The sequence below is a fragment of the Tasmannia lanceolata genome, unplaced genomic scaffold (genome assembly GCF_043159265.1).
Source record: "Tasmannia lanceolata isolate RefF3 unplaced genomic scaffold, GAP_Taslan_0.1 ptg000037l, whole genome shotgun sequence".
Classification (NCBI taxonomy): Eukaryota; Viridiplantae; Streptophyta; class Magnoliopsida; order Canellales; family Winteraceae; genus Tasmannia; species Tasmannia lanceolata.
This window is the reverse complement of record NW_027518714.1, coordinates 42,059,141-42,078,920: the sequence shown is the minus strand read 5'-3', so window position 1 is coordinate 42,078,920 and position 19,780 is coordinate 42,059,141. Positions and strand designations below refer to the sequence as shown.

At 39.3% G+C, this 19,780-nt stretch overlaps 1 protein-coding gene and 1 long non-coding RNA gene across 2 annotated transcripts in view; one reads left to right on the top strand and one right to left on the bottom strand.

Annotated features, from left to right (window-relative positions):
• Window positions 1-4,852: 4,852 nt before the first annotated feature.
• Window positions 4,853-8,799, bottom strand: LOC143861339 (uncharacterized). Its single transcript, XR_013239950.1, has 2 exons — window positions 8,545-8,799; window positions 4,853-5,352 (listed from the first exon to the last, which is right to left on the bottom strand). It is a non-coding gene; the product is annotated as an uncharacterized LOC143861339 (long non-coding RNA).
• A 6,844-nt stretch (window positions 8,800-15,643) lies between these two features.
• Window positions 15,644-19,780, top strand: part of LOC143860799 (altered inheritance of mitochondria protein 32-like) — a 32,685-nt gene continuing 28,548 nt past the window's right edge. Inside the window, exon 1 of the mRNA XM_077371620.1 lies at window positions 15,644-16,014. Within this exon, the coding sequence (XP_077227735.1) occupies window positions 15,667-16,014 (348 nt within the window). The 5' untranslated portion in view covers window positions 15,644-15,666. The remainder of the gene's footprint in view (window positions 16,015-19,780) is intronic.

Genomic DNA, 19,780 nt, shown 5'->3' with positions numbered 1-19,780 from the left:
GAAGTGACCCTAGCTTATTTTGTCCCGATTGATGATCCGTAAAGTCAGATCAAGATATTAATGACCTAAAACATATAAATCAATGATAGAGGGGGTTCTCACATGGATTTAACACACTAATTTATTTGTTGATTAAAACAAAACAAAATGGGGTGTCTACAGATGCCCCTCTTTGGTAGAGATGACGTAGTCATTGAATACCAAAGTTAAAAATGACAGAACCATTTTGCGTAGTTTTAATCGACAAAGGACTCTCTAGATACAACGCACCTTAACATAATGCAAAACCTTAGATGAAACCCTAGAACTTGAATAATAATAAAAACTCGATGCGGCGCCGTTCACAAACGGGCAATTAGAGAATGAGATATCATTTTCGAATGGATTCTGAAGGGAAAGGACAAAGATCGCTCTCAAACAGTTTTTAGAAGGAGATGAGACGCCGCTCACAAGCGGGTTCAACGAGGATAAGAAGCATTCCCAAATGGACTTGGATAATGAGGCACCGTTCACAAACGGCCTCAAGGAGGATAGAAAACCATTCACAAATGGACTCGAGAAAAGAGGCACCGTTCACAAACGGGCTCAAGGAGAAGACAAGACCATTCACAAATGGACTCGAGAAATGAGGCACCGTTCACAAACGGGCTCAAGGAGGAAGATACCATTCACAAATGGATTCGAGAAAAGAGGCACCGTTCACAAACGGGCTCAAGGAGAAGACAAGACCATTCACAAATGGACTCGAGAAATGAGGCACCGTTCACAAACGGGCTCAAGGAGGACGATACCATTCACAAATGGATTCGAGAAAAGAGGCACCATTCACAAACGGGCTCAAGGATAAGACAAGACCATTCACAAATGGACTCGAGAAATGAGGCACCATTCACAAACAGGCTCAAGGAGAAGACGAGACCATTCACAAATGGACTCGAGAAATGAGGCACCGTTCACAAACGGGCTCAAGGAGAAGACGAGACCATTCACAAATGGATTCGAGAAATGAGGCACCGTTCACAAACGGGCTCAAGGAGAAGACAAGACCATTCACAAATGGATTCGAGAAATGAGGCACCGTTCACAAACGGGCTCAAGGAGAAGACAAGACCATTCACAAATGGACTCGAGAAATGAGGCACCGTTCACAAACGGGCTCAAAGAGGACACGAGACCATTCACAAATGGACTCAGAAAATGAGGCACCGTTCACAAACGGGCTCAAGGAGAAGATGAGACCATTCACAAATGGACTCAGAGAATGAGACACCTGTTCACAAACGGGTTCGAAGAGAAGACGAGACCATTCACAAATGGACTCGAGAAATGAGGCACCGTTCACAAACGGGCTCGAAGAATTTAGGGATTTTTTTATGAACTTGAATTTGACGTAGGAATGGATTTTTATTTTTATTTTTTAATTAAGGATTTGGATTTGATAAATTTTTTTATTTTTGGAAAATGAGGTACCGTCCGCAAACGGGCTCAAGGAGAAGATGAGACCATTCACAAATGGCCTCGAGAAAAGAGGCACCGTTCACAAACGGGCTCAAAGAGGACATGAGACCATTCACAAATGGACTCAGAGAATGAGAAACCTGTTCACAAACGGGTTCAAGGAGAAGACGAGACCATCCCCAAATGGCCTCGAGAAAAGAGGCACCGTTCACAAACGGGCTCAAAGAGGGCATGAGATTTTTCATGAACTTGAATTTGACGTAAGATTGGATTTGTTTGAATCGGGGATTGGTTTTGATGAATTTTTTATTTTTGGGAAATGAGGTACCGTCCGCAAACGGGCTCAAGGAGAAGACGAGACCATTCACAAACGGCCTCGAGAAATGAGGCACCTTTCACAGAAGGGCTCAAAGAGGACATGAGATTTTTCATGAACTTGAATTTGACGTAAGATTGGATTTGTTTGAATCGGGGATTGGATTTGATGAATTTTTATTTTTGGGAAATGAGGTACCGTCCGCAAACGGGCTCAAGGAGAAGACGAGACCATTCACAAATGGGCTCGAGAAATGAGGCACCGTTCACAAACGGGCTCGACGACTCAAGATAGCTTTGATTGATGAATTCAACAATGAAAAATTTAGAGATTTTTATGAATTTGAATTTGACGTAGGATTGGATTTTTTGAATTGGGGATTGGATTTGATGAATTTTTGATTTTTTGAGAAATGAGGCACCGTCCACAAACGGGCTCAAGGAGGACATGAGACCATTCATAAATGAACTCAGAAAATGAGGCACCGTTCACAAATGGGCTCAAGGAGAAGACGAAACCATTCACAAATGGACTCGAGAGATGAGGCACCGTTCACAAACGGGCTCAAGGAGAAGACGAGGCCATTTGCAAATGGGCTCGAGAAAAGAGGTACCGTTCACAAACGGGCTCGAAGAATTTAGAGATTTTCCATGAACTTGAATTTGACGTAAGATTGGATTTGATGAATTTTTTATTTTTTTGAACTCAATGAAATCGGGGATATTATGGATCGTGCCCGACAAAGATGTTGGAAACTAGGACTTTGACGAATGATGAAACGGCAAACCTTTGGAACGAAGAACCATTACTAGCAAGAATGGATTAGGAACATTTTTATGAAACTTCAACAAGATTTTTCTCAAAGAGACTGCTGGTCTTGTCTTCTGGGGATTTTGATAACTGAAACCTTGAACAAGACATTTGAGATTGGTAATTTAGAACAACGACTCTCTTGGATATTAACATGGAAAAGCGGGATCTGCTTCTTGACAGGTGTTTAGATAAACATTTCTTGACCAGGATAACTAACCGGAAGGGAATTATGAATTTGAATGGTTCATCTTTCTGAGAAATTGGCTCAACCACCATTGCATCTGAGGTTCTTCCAAGCTTAAGGTGTCTTCCTGGGGTATGATCTTTTTACGGAAGCTGGGCTTTCTGATGTTTCTACTTCTGAATTTTTCTGAGCTGATCTTCTTTGAAATGAAGTTGTTTGACTAAATTCTCGAGCTCTTTCAGGTATAATTGCAGGGAGCTGCCTAGGCCTGGCCTCCTTCACCAAGACAGTTACATCATTTGGACATAGGAACGACAATTGACTCTTTCTAAAGAGAAAACTTAGATGAAAGGCACTACTCAAAGGATTGAGCAGCCCTTAGAATAATAAAGATTGACTGACTATACTGACAAACATAGTGATGCTTCTGACTTAGTTAATGTTTTGTTTGGTAAGTCTATCCTTTCAAGGAATAGTTTTTCAATTGGTAAACACCGGACTTCTTCCTCGAAACAGTAATGCCTCAAGAATTTAATTACGACCCCTAAGATTGTTTAGCTTCAATGCCCCCAGTTTTGAGGATATCACTTGAATTTGCTTGAACTTCAGTTGATCTTCAGTCTTGATACCGGCTGTTGCCTTCTTATACTGATTCTCTTACCGTGACCAAGTCACCTCTTCAGGGTTTTTAACTTGGCGGACCGCGCTAGCCTTAACTTTTGCATGAACCACCTTTCTAGGTTTTCGATCCAGCAGGCTATCCCCTTAGCTTTTGCCTAAGCCGCCCTTTCGGGTTTTTAACTTAGCAGGGAAATGATCTTAAATTTTGCCTAGACCGCCCTTTCAGGTTTTCAGTCTAGCAGATCTTCAAACTCCGTTCTTTTTTTTTTTTCTTTTTGTGTTTCGGGACCTAGATCATTAAATCTGAACACCGGAGGGACTTTATAGGTAGGATAGGGCTTTACAAAGAATGGCTTAAGGCTCAACAAAGATTTCGACCAAACCTGTGAACAGGTTGCCTCCATATCCTCATGTAGGAATTAGGACGTGTGTAGTTCAGGGCAAATGCCCCTAGTTTGAAAATAAATTGTTTGAAGGTTAATTGATTTTTCTTTTTTCTTTTCTTTCTGGAATAATTGGTTTCTCTTCTTTTGGAACTTGTCCTTCTTTTTTTTTTCTTTTTTTTTGAATCGACCGAACTCGGTTTAACCGAGCTGCCTACGTACCCCAGTGTAGGGATCAGGTCTTGCGTAGTTCGGGGCGGATGCCCCTAGTTTGATGGGTTTTCAAGAGAATTTGATTCAGGCTCGAAGGGTTTGCAAACCGGTATTCTTTTGACGTTGGGTTCTGATTTTGGGATTTATTCGGCCAAAGGAGGCCTTCCGATGTTCAAATTGGGAATCGATCTAGGTTACTAGGGTCCCTCTGGTACTGATTATTTATTTATTTTTTCTTTTCTTTTTTTTTTTCACAGAATTTGACGGCATTTCCAGGTAAGAGATAATGGATCTTCTTCTTCCAAGATTCTAATACGTGCTTTTGACTTTCATAGAGCGAAACTTGTTCTTTGACATCCTCCATCTATGGATTCGTACTCTCGATATCTGATGATCACTTTTCATTGTTTGCTCTTGAACTTTTCATCTTGAATTTGTTGGCTTTTTGTTATGAATTTGAGAACCAAGGTCATTGATTGGAAATATGAAAGTTGTTTCCACTCTATGCCCCTTGTATAGCATATATCTTCTCACTTTCTTCATTTTCTTTGAGCTTTCCATCTATGTCTTGCCCCTGGTATCGGTTGTAGCTTTTCTAGACAATCTTCTTATTCTTGAAATAATTTTATCAATTCTTCACACTCTTTAGAGGGTAATGTATTTTCAATCAGCATTCACTGAATCAAAGTTTCAGTGCCAGTGTTTATCATTTCAATTTCATCTTTGAAAGGTTGGGATTGGCGCTCCTCCTCTCGTTCAAGTAATTGCTGTGACTCAAGTGGAGTTTCGTCAATTTTGTCCTCATTTGAAGAGGGAGTCTTATTTTAAGATCAGAAGCACACTTAAGAACAGACACAAGTGAACTTTTTGGAACTGACTGAAATTTTATTTAAACAAAAGCTATTACATCAGACGACCTATCCTGAACATGCTCAGGATTCACAACTCTAAATAAGAAAGGGAAACAGAAGATAACTTGCCTGGACTAGGCATTGACCTTCAACTGTAAGACCGGACTCAACAATTATACTGACCATGATGACTGACTCAACATAAAATAGTAAGTGACTAAAACTTTAACTGCTGCAACTGTTTGGCGTTGAAGGCTCGGCGAAGGCTGGTTCGTTCTGAACATCATCATGGCTGATACTTTCAATTTTGGACAATGATGACTGATTCGCATAGGGAAATGCCCCTAGCTCAAGGATTCTGAGAGTGAACTCTGAAGGACTTAGCAAAATAATCTTGAAAAAGGTAGCCCCTAGAGGAGGAACAGACCAGGGGTACAAGCAAGATTGGATTATCTGGACCAGGCATGATCAGATCATGAGAACGCATAATCGAAAGATTGTGAGATTCTGCATCTGCCAGTTAGGGGATGACATGAAGATACGATCGAATCGTATGACAGAAGAACGAAAGACGCACGATCAAAAGATTAGATGAGATAGCATAAGATTGCTTTCAACGGATAGATCATGAATGACTAATCCTATGAGATCTTTGGAAATGATGGGATTTATATCCTAACTCAAAGGGAATTTTTTTTTTCACATTTTATCAGTGTTACCTGAAGGCATCAACCTTAATCCTAATCTATCGGAGTGGAGAGAGAATCTCGACTCATGACTTTGTTCGTGTATATAAGGACCGATCGTGACCATTGGAAGATGGACCACGGCCTAATCTAGACACCAATGGGTAGGATATCCTAAACTAGGCTCACACACGTGATGCACATGTGTTCGTATACTACATGCATGTGTGGGTTAATCTAGGGGTAAGGCCAAGAGTTCCCTTAGCGCGAACCCCTGCTCGATATACTGTACCAGTGTCCGGCGTATCAGTACGTGAACAAGAGATCCGTTTACGTACCATAAAGGTACCAGGCTAAGGGTGGAATGCTTCTCTAGCACAGAGGCACCAGGTGATGAAATCCCAGTCAACCATGCTAGATAACACTCCGGGTTCCTAAAATAGGACGTGTGTGCACGTGAGATGCAAGGGTTTAGATGCAAGTGATGTAAGTGTGTGCAATAAGTTCGCGCGATCTATGATGCCTTCAGGTTTTGTTAGATTAAGTTTGAGTAAAATGTGATGAGAAAATAAAACAAGACAAACTTATCTGACAAGTATACAAGAGATAGAGTTCTTATGAGCCAGTTAAATTAAATTCAAATGAATTATCTTTTGGAATTTTAATGAAGTTAGGTGATCCCCAGCAGAGTCGCCAGACTGTGGGACCCGATCCCGCGAGAGGGGTGGGGCGCGAGCCGCCGCGCTCTCTCTCTTGGTCTCTCGTACCCACGCGATTGGCGTGTGTTTTTTAATTGTTGATTTTAATTCGTCTTTCCTGTGAACTTGGGATCACTAAGGCAATCCGAATTCCACACGAAAGAGACTGACAGAGTCGCCACCTAGATGTGGGATCTAGGACCCAAAATTAACCAGAAATCTAGACTCGCTACCTGGTTACGAGAATGGAAGGTATGGGGAGTTATCCACCACATGCACCATTCTTGCCCGATAATCGGTCTTCGATTCCAAAAGCTAACTCTTTTAAATTTATTTTAAATGGCTCATTCAACTCTATGTTAATGTGCGAACTAAGTGACATGCATCCTATGATCTAATTTCAATGTGAATCCTAAATGTGTATCTTGATTTATTAATTTGTCTGGATTCAATCTAAGTGAAAGTTCTCCTAAAATTCTAATTTCATGGAAAGTCCTAAGTGATTTGATTAAGCATTTACAAGAAAATTAATATACAAAACACCACAATTTGTTTGTGGTGCCGACTCGCGGGTGGTATGCCATCAGACATCCAAGCTGCCTACGTACCCAAGCCTCACTGGGATCAGAGTCGACGTAGTTCGGTGCACCTAAGCTAAGTTACATATGCCTAACTCAACTAAGACACCGACCTAGACGGGATTGACTGTTTCAACAGTTTTAAGAGAAGTTATTTAATTCAAGTTGAGGATTTTATTATCTTAGGATTTCATCGAAAATGCTATATGATTCTTATCTAAATGCAAGTTGTCCCTTAGACTAATGCAGGTTAGCCTACATCCTAGTTTACTAGGCTTGTCCTATGGAAAAGATCGGGTGACTAGTGTAACTAAACCTATGGCACGGTTGCTATACATAGCAAACGTCCGTGATGAGGCTGGACTCCTGACTCTAGGACTCCCTAAAACCTAGGACTCCCTAAAACTTAGGACACGACACGACACGACACCAGTGTTCCTAAATTGGGCTCTAAGGGTTCCTAAAGGAATTTTGAATCCACCGGCTCTTGGGAATCTCGAATTCTTTTGGGTTTGTGGAAACTTTTAGAGTTTTCTTGAAGCTTTTATTATCTGAAGGTATTTAGTGTGTTTGGTAGCTTTTAAAGTTGTTTATTTAGAAGGTTTTAGTTTCATTTGAAATTTTTAGTGGTCTTTTGGTTAATGGCTTTTAACGGATTTTTATCAGTGGATTTTAAATGGGTGAATTTTAGTTTTGTTAATTTTAGGTTGGATGTACTTTAGATTAATGTCTTTCGATTTTGGTTTGGAAAATGACGTTAACACAACCAAGTTTTGACAATTGCACAAATTCGACAAACCATTGACCATTAAAAGATCTGACAAATGCAGCCCACTAAAACTGTCGTAACTCTTTAACCGCTTGGCCAAATTCAACGTACAAACATGCGTTGGAAAGATCTTTTATAGGGCTACAACTTTGTAGTTCTCCATTGTTTGTAAATCTGTGATTTAGAGGTTCGAATTTGTGTTGCAAACAAAAGGACAGCAACATTAAACTGGAAATGCCTAAAGGTGTGCCGCAACCATTTTGGACTTAACTTTTTAACCGCTCGCTGTCTGATCTAGCACGAATACTCGTTGGAAACGGCACGAAAATATCTACTACTTTGTAGTTAACCATTTCCCACGATTCTGTTGTTTAGAGGTCGAAAAAATCTGTTTAAAGTCTAACAGCTAGCACTATGACGGGAATGATATTGGCACCCCCATGTTTTCTTTTGATAGTTCTTATTTTTTTAGTGATTAAAAGACGGTGAATATGAAAAATGGCTTGAATGGGCCTGAGATTAGATTCAAATGGGATGTTTGAAAAAGGGGTTGTTTTTATCTACTTGGCAAGGTGGGGTATGGATATTGGGTTCTTGAGATTGAGTGGGGGCTGTTGTTATCAAATTGGAGTGGGGGCTGTTGTTATCAATTGAAAGATGGAGGTTTTGTAAGCCAAATTAAATGGGTTTTGATAATTCATGTAAAATTCAAGTTTTCTTTCTTGTAAATGTTCAAAATTTTTAATGAATTGTTTTCCCAAAAGAAATCTAAATTCCCTAACAAGCCAATGATTTCAACATCCCATCGCAAATAGGTTCTAATGACCCTAACACATTAATTATATTTAGCATAAGTGAGAACATGACCAAGGCCAAACTAGTACAAAATTAAACATGACATCAACCAAAATATACGCAAAACAACACTCAATCCTACAAATATAGAAAATAAAATAAAATTCCAAAAGACATACCTTTTTGTAGACGATATTCCATGCAAACTTATGGAGAAGAGGGATTTGGTCTAGAGAGAGGGCTTGAATTTTCTAAGAGAGGGGTTCTCTCCTCTTTTCTTTTTTCCCCCCTTTTCTTTGGTGAGATGAGAGGGTATTTATAGGAGAATGGGATAGGAGGTTAGGTGAGGTTAGGTGAGGTTAGGTAAGGTTAGGTGAGGTTAGGTGATGTTAGGTGAGGTTAGGTGAGGTTAGGTGAGGTTTGGATGGTTATGATGGGAGGAGAGGTTAGGTGAGGTTAGGTGAGGTTTGAATGGTTAGGATGAGAGGAGAGGTTAGGTGGTTTTGGATGGTTAGACCCAGGTCATGATCTGCCATTGATCTAACGATTTACGGAAATCGGGTCTCGGAATGGAATCAGGGTCCGGGCTATGAAGTGACCCTAGCTTATTTTGTCCCGATTGATGATCCGTAAAGTCAGATCAAGATATTAATGACCTAAAACATATAAATCAATGATAGAGGGGGTTCTCACATGGATTTAACACACTAATTTATTTGTTGATTAAAACAAAACAAAATGGGGTGTCTACAGATAGGAAAATGTAAGCTTGCGTTTTTTCTATTTGTCGTTTCCACTTCTTTAAGAAAAGCCAAAACAAAAAGGCCCCCATTTTCTATCTATTTACAACCCTTACCCTTTCCTTTGAAGAACCCAAACACTCCTCAACTTCTTCAAATTTACAAAATTTTGCCATTGGGCCGTAAAACGACTTTTTCATCTTTCCATTTGTATCTTCCCTGAAAAATCTTCAAAATCCCATTTCTCCTCTAAATCCTTCCCTATATGGCTAAATCTCATCAAAAAAAACCCAAACCCCACCCTATATTTGCCATCCCTCAAGAAATCCCAATCAAACCCCATGTTTACAACCTTTTTTCCATAAAAAGAAGATCGAAATCTTCTCGATGGATATGCCCTAACGGCTCTTTTTCTCTCATAAAAACGAACCTAAGAATCCTCTCAAAGGACAGCATAATATTTTCATGCAAGAACACCACAAGCAACAAGCTTTCTTCTCTCTTCAAGCAACTTTCTTCTCTTTTCTTCAGTTTTTTAATATTGTCATCATTTCAATCCCGGGGCAACAGTCGGGTCTCCATCTTCTAGAGTCTTCAAACATCCCCACAAAAAAGCCACCGTAATCTCTTCCTCTCTTCACCCTGAGCACGAAGTGCACGGTTTGGCGCTCATCTCTGTGAACGGGGAAGACCTAAACCCATTCTTGTTCTTTTATTTAATGCTTGCAGTTTCGATTATGATGCATGCCCTTTGGTTCTTGTTCTGTAATTGTTGTAGCATCAATCTTAAAAAGAAAATTTCACACAGCTATTAGACTTGCTTAGCTCTATGATTTTTTTTTGTTAAAAATCTTAAGATTTCAAAAATAATCATTCTTTGTATAATCCATTTTCACGCATATGTCCGCTCACTTGATAGAAGCTTGATGCGATTATGACTCCCTCATTAACGGCAATAACGGTAAGAGATTAGCATTTCTAGAGTTTGCTTTGTTCATTTTTCCCTTCATTTTACATTGATTATGTTTCTGTCTAATGGGTTCTCGACTCAAACCGTCTTCATGGTTAAGAATAGGTGGAGGAGGGTGTGGTGGTGATGGTGGAAGAGCAGAATCGGAGACAAAGAAAAGCAAAAGAAATGCTCTTCAATTTCGGCCATATTTCAGTACCGGATGACCATTTTCTATTCGAAGGTACCAAACCCAAGGATGAGATTCCAATGTGGCAATTAGCCCAAAAATTTTTAGTCATTTTCTGCCTGACCTAAGAAATTTGTTTGGCCTAAGATTTTCTTTCTTTCTTCTTTCTTTCTGTTATGGGATTTTTGTTGATTAGTCCCTACATGGCAAAATAATTGCTAATTAGTCCCTAAGAAAAACATATTAGCTTCATAGTCCTACTTTTAGAAAATATTTGCTAAAAGGTCCCTAAAACTCACAAACTACATTTTTCTCCATTAAAAATTTTAAATGGCAAATTTACCCCTAACCCATTTAATCCGTTTTAGCGTTTTTTGATTTCCCTTCCAATATATTCAGAAAAGAACTAGGAAATAAGTAACAATATTATCTCTTCCAATATTGACTTTCCTTTTGACATTCTCCCTGCTTCTTCTCCTAAGATTAGAAGCCAAGCCCTAATTCTTATTCCCAAAACAAAAGTTCGGAAAGGAAAAAATGTAAAATTTCTTATTTCTTACACATAATAAAAGATAAGGTAAACCAACCCTATTCAATTTTTCAGTTAGAGACCTTGGGTTTATGATGTTATCCCTCTAAATTAATCAGACATAATTCCTCAATGGAAAAAAAATTCCATAGAAATAATTTTCCATTAGAGATATTTTCTTGCGATCCAACCAAGATAGAAATTTCTTAGAAATGTTAGAAATGAAAAACATTCCTAAAATTGCTTACTTTATTTATCTATGAAGAAATGATAACTCAAACCGACCCAATTTAATTTATTATAGACGAATTTTCAATTTATTTAATTCCTAAAATGATTTTTTTGTTGAAGGTTTTTTGATGAGAATATTAAAAGAGATAAATATTGTTGTTTATTTCCTAGTTTTTTTCCAAAAATATTGGAAGGGAAATAAAAAACGCTAAAACTGATTAAATGGGGGGCAGGGTAAATTTGCCATTTTAAAATTTTTGAGGGAGAAAAATGAAGTTTGTGAGTTGTAGGGACCTTTTAGCAAATATTTTCTAAAAGTAGGACTGTTCAGCTAGTATGCTTTTCTTAGGGACTAATAAGCAATTATTCTACCATGTAGGGACTAATCAGCAAAAATCCCTTCTTTTATCTTGGGGGTAGTGACAGAAGGTTTTCTTTTTGTTCACCATTTTACACCTCACATTTTGAGGAGGTTGGTGTCACAATCTCCACACAAGACCATGGGTGGAGACCAGTATTTTACACCATGTCTGGAATCTTGAGCTACCTTTACACCATGTATAGAATCTTGATAAGGTAGATCACATTGGATTGCTGGAATTTTGTGGAAAAGTTCGGAAATGAAAAATGTTTGTAGAATTGCCAACTTCTTTTACCTATGAAAAAACACTATTCAATTTTTATTTTGAGGGACTTCCAGTGATATTCGTCTAAATTAACCATAATCATATTACTTCCCTCTAAATTGTAGAAAGAAAAATTTTCTAGAGAAAAAACTTTCCATCATAAATGTTTTTCTTGCAATCCAAACTGGGGCCCACCATTTTACCTTGAATTTTAACTAGGTGGGGCATTTTATTTTGCACCCATGCATAGCATGGGCCAAGAATGCTAGTAAGATATATTCATACTATTTGTGAATATTGTGTAACAATCCCAATCCAAAAGGGAATAACCATTACTTTCTATTGGGTCTGCAATATTTCCTGTTCATAGATTCAAACAAATCCAGCTCATCCTATCTATAAACTCTAATGCTCACGTAAAATAGAGTTATACTTGAATATTAATCTCATATTCTTTTACGGAGATGATTTTTTCGCCCCTGTAGGATGGATGCGCCCCCTTTAATGTGAATTTTGAGCAACTTTAATTCTTTTTGACGTCAAATCATGTTAAAATGGGGGCGCATCCGTCCTTAGGGGGGGGGGGTGCAAAAATCATTGCCCTTCTTTTATTGTTCAATACTTCTCCCATTCATTGGATTGGAACTTTACATACCCCAAATATTTGGGTAAATAAGGTATTGAGCAACACGTACAGGTGTGGCTCTTTGGCTTAAGTTTGGGTATGCTCCCCAGAGACGAGAGTTCAAATCTCCCTGGGCTTGCCCAATGCGCATTGTTTACGGGTGATTGCGAGCATCCGGAGGGAATTAGCCTCACTCTACGAAGTGGCATGGGGACACCCTACGTAAAAAAGAAGAAGATACTGAGCTTTGATTTTACATACATTGAAGATTTCTTTTCAGACTGCAAGCAGTTTCCTTTATCCTTTAATATCTTCTCCACAGGCGAAATTGTTTGTGTAGTTATATTAACCCTTGAATCTGTCATTTCTTAAGCCCTATTAATAGTGAACTATCCTTATCTTGCTCACATTACATCAAGACAAATGCTCAACGCTTACTTTGAATCCCACAGAACGTGTTTAAGTCCAACCTTGAGATTGACACTCTCAACCCAAGACTGTACAAGAGATTAACCCAAGATATAGCCCCAAGAGAAAGCTCCAAGAGGAACCCAAGAAAAAACCCAAAGAAAAACCTACTTTCTTCTTCTCCTTCTCTATTCTGTATCTGCTCTCCCTCCCTCTGTTTTTTTATCCACAAAATGAAACCCCCCGCTCATGCCCTAATTCGGTGGGGTCAAAAGGGAAATGATATATGCAACCCCCGGTTTTTGTTCCATGGGCAGCCCCCCATCTCATGTATTTGTGACCACTCTTTTTACACTACGAGGGTGTGGCCTGGGTAAAACTTATGGCACTAAAAATTGGTATATTCAACCCCTTTCTACTTCCTTTGGACACCCCCTATATAGCGTATGACCCACTTTTTTTACTTCACAAGGGTATGGTCTGAGGTAAAAATAAAGGTATACAAAAGGGAAATGATACACTTGTTAACTCTTTCTTTCTTAAACAGCCACCACTAGTGTATTTTGACTACTCCTTTACCCTATATGGGGGGGTGACTCGGGTAAAAGGAAACCTTAAAGAAAATGATGTCTGCACAATTATGCCTTGATAAACACACCAACTCTTCTTGTCATTCCTTCATTTTCTTATCTTACCTAAGATTTTAGAGGGGAGCACTTGGAAATGGTAGCAACCCCTTGGTAGTATTTTGCACACAAAAATATAAGACGAGTTAGTGAAAATATCAGAATGTGATTGCGATCAAGCATTGAAGCTTAAGGGTGCAAATAAGGAGTGCCAATACCAAGAATACAAGGGCATTTCATGATTTTCTGCAAATTTTAGAAAAAAGAGAGAAAAGGATGGGACATCGAAATGGAGGTTTCTAACAGGGTTCTGGGGATCACTCAGGCTCTGTGAAGGCTTCCAAATGTTTTGTAAACGGACACTTTTCGGGTTCAGGCTCTTTTCACTCGGGGCTCGATTTTGGGATTCATATCTCAAGACCTCCATTTGATTTTTGGATTTCACTTAATTTTGGGAGTTTAGGGTCCAGTCAAAATGGGGTGTCTATAGACACCTATCTGCTAATTGAAGCTGCAATCTCATATTATCTAGGCCCTTTAAACCCTCTAAGTATTTTAAGATCCTGAATCACTAGTGTTCTAAGCTAGGAATCCTATGCACATCAATACTTTGTGAATTAGACTGTGAAATCTACTCAGTCACTTACACTAATTTGAGTTAACTTGACCCCAACATAAAGTCCTAAAATACTACTTACCTACAACTTAGTAATCTACTAAGCTTATATTCAAATTTTAAACTTTCCACGTTCAAATTCAAACCATCAAGTTTTCAAGTCCTTCCTCTTTTGCATTTAAATTCAAAGTTTTGAACCCTCTCCCGTTACCAACTTTAAATCCAAACATTCAAAATTTTAAATATTTAGTAGTTTTCAATGTGTTAAACAAAATATAATCTTAGATGTAGAAAACAAATATAATTTTCTAGCTATAAAGTCTAATTCAACTATATGCCAATAAGCTTAAAGTACTCCATAGGAATATTAAAAATATGGTTTTGTCTGTCTCAAGTTGTGAAGAGTTGACAATGAGAACCTTTTTTGTTTTTTTCCTTGTTGGTGCCACTGAAATCTAGACTGGCTCTCGAGCAATGAACTGTGTTGAGCTTGCTTTTAGAAAAGGTGACCTACATATACCTAAATTGATTGAAAAGAGGACTAGAGTTGGGCTCCAGGAGAAGGGGGGTGGGGGGGGGCGTTAGATGCCTCAGTTAGACGCGGCAACAAAGTACGGGTTGCAGTTACCTCGAAGAGAATTGAATTGTGAATTTTTAATATATACCTCAAAGTTTGTCACCCTTTTATAGAATAGAGTCCTAAGCCTTTAAGGAATCCCGTCTTTCTGAGTCTCTTTCCTAGTTAGGCTGGTTTCCCAGAATATCGCCTAATAAGTTCGTCACTTGAGAAGGTTTAGGGTTTCTAGAAGGTTTGGGTGAAATTACCTTTGTGCCCCTATCACCTTTGGGCTGTGGATGCAATGTCTTAGCTTCTTGTTGCGTGGTGAATTGTACCCCCAACATTTGTGAACTCTCTATAGCACTTTTATATGTCTTAAATGTTTTGAATTTTCTTATATAATTTATCTGAGGAATGCTAAACTCACAGGAGCCCTTGTGTAGAAACCGTGTAGAAGGGCAGCACCATTGGATCCATGTCATTATAAATGCCGTCATTCAATGCCATCATAAATGCACTCAGAATGATGCGGATGCAATGGTGCCACCCTTCTACACTGTTTCTGCAAGGGTTACAGTGAGTTTGGCGGATCTCAATTTAACTAATCAACTATCATAAATAGTTGAATCATTAATTTTTTTATTTTTTATTTTTAAATTTGGATTTGATGAGAGACAAGTATCTTACTTATAATTTTTTATTACAATAGGTAAATGTTTAAGTTTTATTATTTTTTTTTCAAATTTAGGATTTAATGAAATACAAGTATTTTAGATATGATATTTTAATACAATGACATTGCTGCTTTAAACACGTCATTGTCTTTTTCCTAATATTATTTAGCTGTTTCTTGATGCAGTGACGTCTTACACCCGATCATTTTACTTGGCGTTTTCCTGGGGTTGGATGGGTAAAAGCAGGAGCCGCTGATCTGAACCATCCGTGAAATGATCAACGCCAGAGGGCCACCTGATGTTGTGTTCAAACAATCCTAACCAGTCTAATTGGTTGCCTTCCCATGGAAAATTATGAAAATTATATATTCTCTCCTTTTTTTTACTTGGGACAGCCCTAGCGAGTGTAAAAGAGTAGTCATAAAAACACTAGTGATGGCTGTCCCAAGTACAAAAAGGGCCGGAAAATATCACTACCCTTTATTTTGTGTATCAACCTTAGAATTTGATGTGTAGTTAAAGAACTGAATGAGACTTCTTCTTCGCTCTTTCTCATTTCCTAAACATCTCCATCTGCCCTTCTCCTCTCGTCCATCACTCCTTCCTCTACAAACCCTAATTTCCACCATGGCCGAATCTCGTGAAGAACTCTCCTCAATGAATTCCTCCGATTCTCAGATTGACGAGCTCAAGCACGGATTCCAACGGCCTGAGATGTACACGATTCCTCTGGCCGGAACAGTCGATGCTTACGACTGTCATCTCTTTCTTTGCTATAAGGATCCTCAGAGATGGCCTCCGCGCGTTGAAGGCTCCGATTTCCCCAAACTCTTTGTGACTGCTCTCAAATCTCGCATGAACGAGATTCCAAGAAATGTCGGTTTGTTAACAGAATTTTCTTTCCTTTTTTTTCTCTATTTCCTTCTAGTGTATTTTTCTTTCTTGCTTTCTGTTTTTCGTCTTTCTCAAGTTTAATCAGGTGTAGGATTGAAAGAAATGTTGTAGTCAGGGTTTGTGTTGAGACGAGTGTGGGTTAACGGAGGTTCTTTATGTTAGATTTTTGGGACAGACTTGGTTGAGGAGTGTTCGAAAATTCTATTGATTTAGGCCCTGTTTGGATTGCAAGAAAAACATTTCTGATTGAAAAAAATTTCTTTGGATTTTTTCCCTTCTACTGTTTGAAAAGAAATGGTATGATTTTGGTTAATTTGAACAAATATTATCATACATTCTATGACCCTGTGAATAAAATTTGTCGAGTTCTACGTGGTGATGAATGAATGGGAGATAGACAGAGAGATGATGTATGAGGGAGAGTGTGTGAGAGAAGAAGAAGGGGGGCGAACGTAAGAGAGAACCGAAATCGGTTCTCCCCCCTTCACTATTTATATATATAAGTATATTTTACATATGTGGACCAAAATGTCCTTATTACACTTAACACTCCCCCTCAAACTGGAAGCTATATATCATGCATTCCAAGATTGTTACACGAATCTTTTAATTTTGTACATCCCAATGATCTGCAGATCGAGTAAACACTGTGCAAATCTCACTACTCTGAATTCGGTGACGAATGAAGTCAGTCAACCTCAATATGTTTGGTTTGTTCATGTAACACTTGATTCGTTGCAATATAAAGTGCAACTCTATTGTCACAATACAACTGTGCATGAGATGTCGATGAGAACCCAATCTCTACTAAGAAGGAGCAAAGCCATATTAGCTTCCCACTCGTATATGACATGGCTTTATACTCAAGCTCTGTACTTGACTTGGATACAACATCTTGTTTTTTACTCCTCCACGACACCAAATTACCTCCAACAAACGTGCAATATCCCGTACTTGATCTACTGTCAGCAGGAGATCCTGCCCAGTCTGCATCACCGAATCCTTCTACCTTTTTATGTCCATATTTTCTGAAGCACAAACCTTTACCTAGAGTACCCTTTTAATACTTGATGATTTGAATGATAGCCGCCCAGTGGGAAGTACCTGGAGCACTCATAAAACGACTGACCATACCAACTGCAAATGATATGTCTGGACGGGTGACAATCAAATAAATTAGTTTCCCAACCAGTCTTCTGTATCGACCAGGATTATTCAACAACTGTCCTTGATCAGGAAGAAGTTTAACATTTGGATCCATAGGGGTAGCCGCACGTTTCACCCCCATTGAGCCTGTCTCTTCTAAAATGTCGAACACTTATTTTCTTTGTGACAAGGAAAGGCCATGACGAGAGCATGCTACCTCAATACCAAGGAAATATCTGAGCTGAGCCAAATCTTTAGTGGAAATTCTCCTTGGAGAAAGGACTTCAGATTGTATGACAGACTTGTCATCTCCTGTAATTACAATGTCATTGTTAGTGTTGCACGTATAAGAACCTCACTTAAGTGGGGTTATTTTTGTCATTTCATTATATATTCTCATATATATATATATATATATATATATATAATGTGTGTGGGGGGGGGGGGGGAGAAAGTCACGATAGACTTTTCTCCATGCCACTTCTCCTCTCTCTTCTCCGTTCTCTCTCTTCTCACCAATATCTATTATGTAAGTCAACATAGTATCAAAGCTGCGGGTTGAAGATCTGAAGATTGAAGATCGAGAGCCCTAACCCTAAATCCAAAAATCCTAGAATCAAAGTGCTATGTATATTCCCTAACCCTAATCACACCCCTCCCTTTTCCTTCTCCTCATTTTAAACCCCTCCTCTAACCCTTACAAACCTCACACCCTCTCTTCCTAGTGAACAGTACCATTATTTAACCTCACTAAACTCGCTTTAAACCTTTCTATCTCTTTGCCTCGATGTTCTAAATGCCATTTCTTGAATCTTTATCACGAGCAAGTTCGTTCCGAATGATTGTTGGCCGCTTCTCTTCTATTGGTATTGTATGTTTGTGGTGGTGCTGCCCATTTTTTTTTCTCCCGGAAACGAAAATTAATGTTGGTGTTATTAGTTGAGGTCTATGTTTGTGGTGTTGTTGGTGGTGGATGTTGGTGGCTGGTTTTTTTTTCCGTGCCTATCATAGTTGATAGTATGTTTGTGGTAGTTGTTGGTGGCTTTATGAGACTTGGTTGTTGAGCGGTTGATGTGGTGTTTCCGTTTCATTAGTGGTGGATTCGTGGTCTGATAGTTGTTGATTTGTGGTTTGTTTGTTGCTAGTCTATTGGTAGGGCCGAGATTCTGTTCATTGTTGTGGTAGTTGTGGAGATTTGTTATGACGACGCCTACCTCTTCGACTGGGGTTTCTGGGTCTTCTATGAACCCTACCAATGGTTCCGATGACATCTGTTAAACTAAATGGCAAGAACTATCCTGCGTGGTCTCGCTCTGTTCAGATCTATCTTCGAGCCCAAAGGAAGTCTGGTTATCTCACTTCGGCTCCTCCGTCAGCCGAAAGCAAGAACCATACTCAGTGGCATCAGGAAGATGCTCACATTCAAACTCTCCTCTTTCATAGCATGGAGTCACAGATTGCTGAACATATGATGTTTCTTGACACGCCTAAACATATATGGGAGCATGCTAAAACGTTGTACTCTGGCGAGAATAATCTGACACGGATTTGTGACACTTACTCAGCACTCCGACGTCTAGAACGTGGTGCTCGAACTGTTTCAGATTACTATTCATAGTTTGCTCACCATTGTGAACAACTAGATTCATTCCAGCCCTTCTCTACAGATCCTGTTATCCTGGCTAAGCAGAAAAGCGACTTGAGGGTTGTTCAGTTCCTTGATGGTTTCAGTGATTTTTTACCGATTCGTCAACTGATTATTGGTCAGGATCCTTTACCGTCTCTCACTGAGACCTTTTCACGAGTTCAACGTGCTATGAGGACAGAGGTCCCTAATAATTCCTCCATTCAGGGTTCTGCTCTTGCAGTGCAGACTGGTTTTGGTCATGGTACTCGTGGAGGCCGTGGTTGTGGTCGTCGTGGACGTGGTGGTCGAGGTTCAGGGGGAGGCCGTGGATCTGGTGGTCGTGGATCCTGTTACTGTACGCATTGTGGTTATGAGGGCTATACTGTCGATTTTTGCTATGATTTACATCCAGAGCTGTGACCCTCATGTGTTGCTCATCATGTTTCTGGCGCGACTACTTCTATCTCTGCAGATGCTCCTTCACAGTCTACTCGTTCAAATACGATAGTTATTTCACGCACGACGTATGAGGCTCTGTTGCGCTCTCAGGATGAGGGAAAACCAGTTACTGCCACTGTTACAAAGGAAGGTATCGTACCATCCTCCTCTCTCAGTCAGTCAGGTTCTTGGCTCATTGATTCTAGAGCCTCTCATCATATGACTGGTAATAGTAGCTTCCTTAGTTCCTTTGTGCCGAATTCTGCTAATATTTCTGTTACTTTGGCAAATGGAACGATGTGTCCTATTTCTGGTACCGGGGACACATTGCTTGGCCCTGATATTTCTTTCTTATATCCTATGTGTTCCCAGTTTTCCTTGTAGTTTACTTTCTGTTAGTCAAATTACTCGCCATCTACGATGTTCTGTAACAATTTTTCCATCCTATTGTGTTTTTCAGGATCTTGCGACTGGGAGGAGGATTGGCTAGGGCCGTGAGACCGGTGGCCTTTACTACTTTGACAGTGCACCATCATT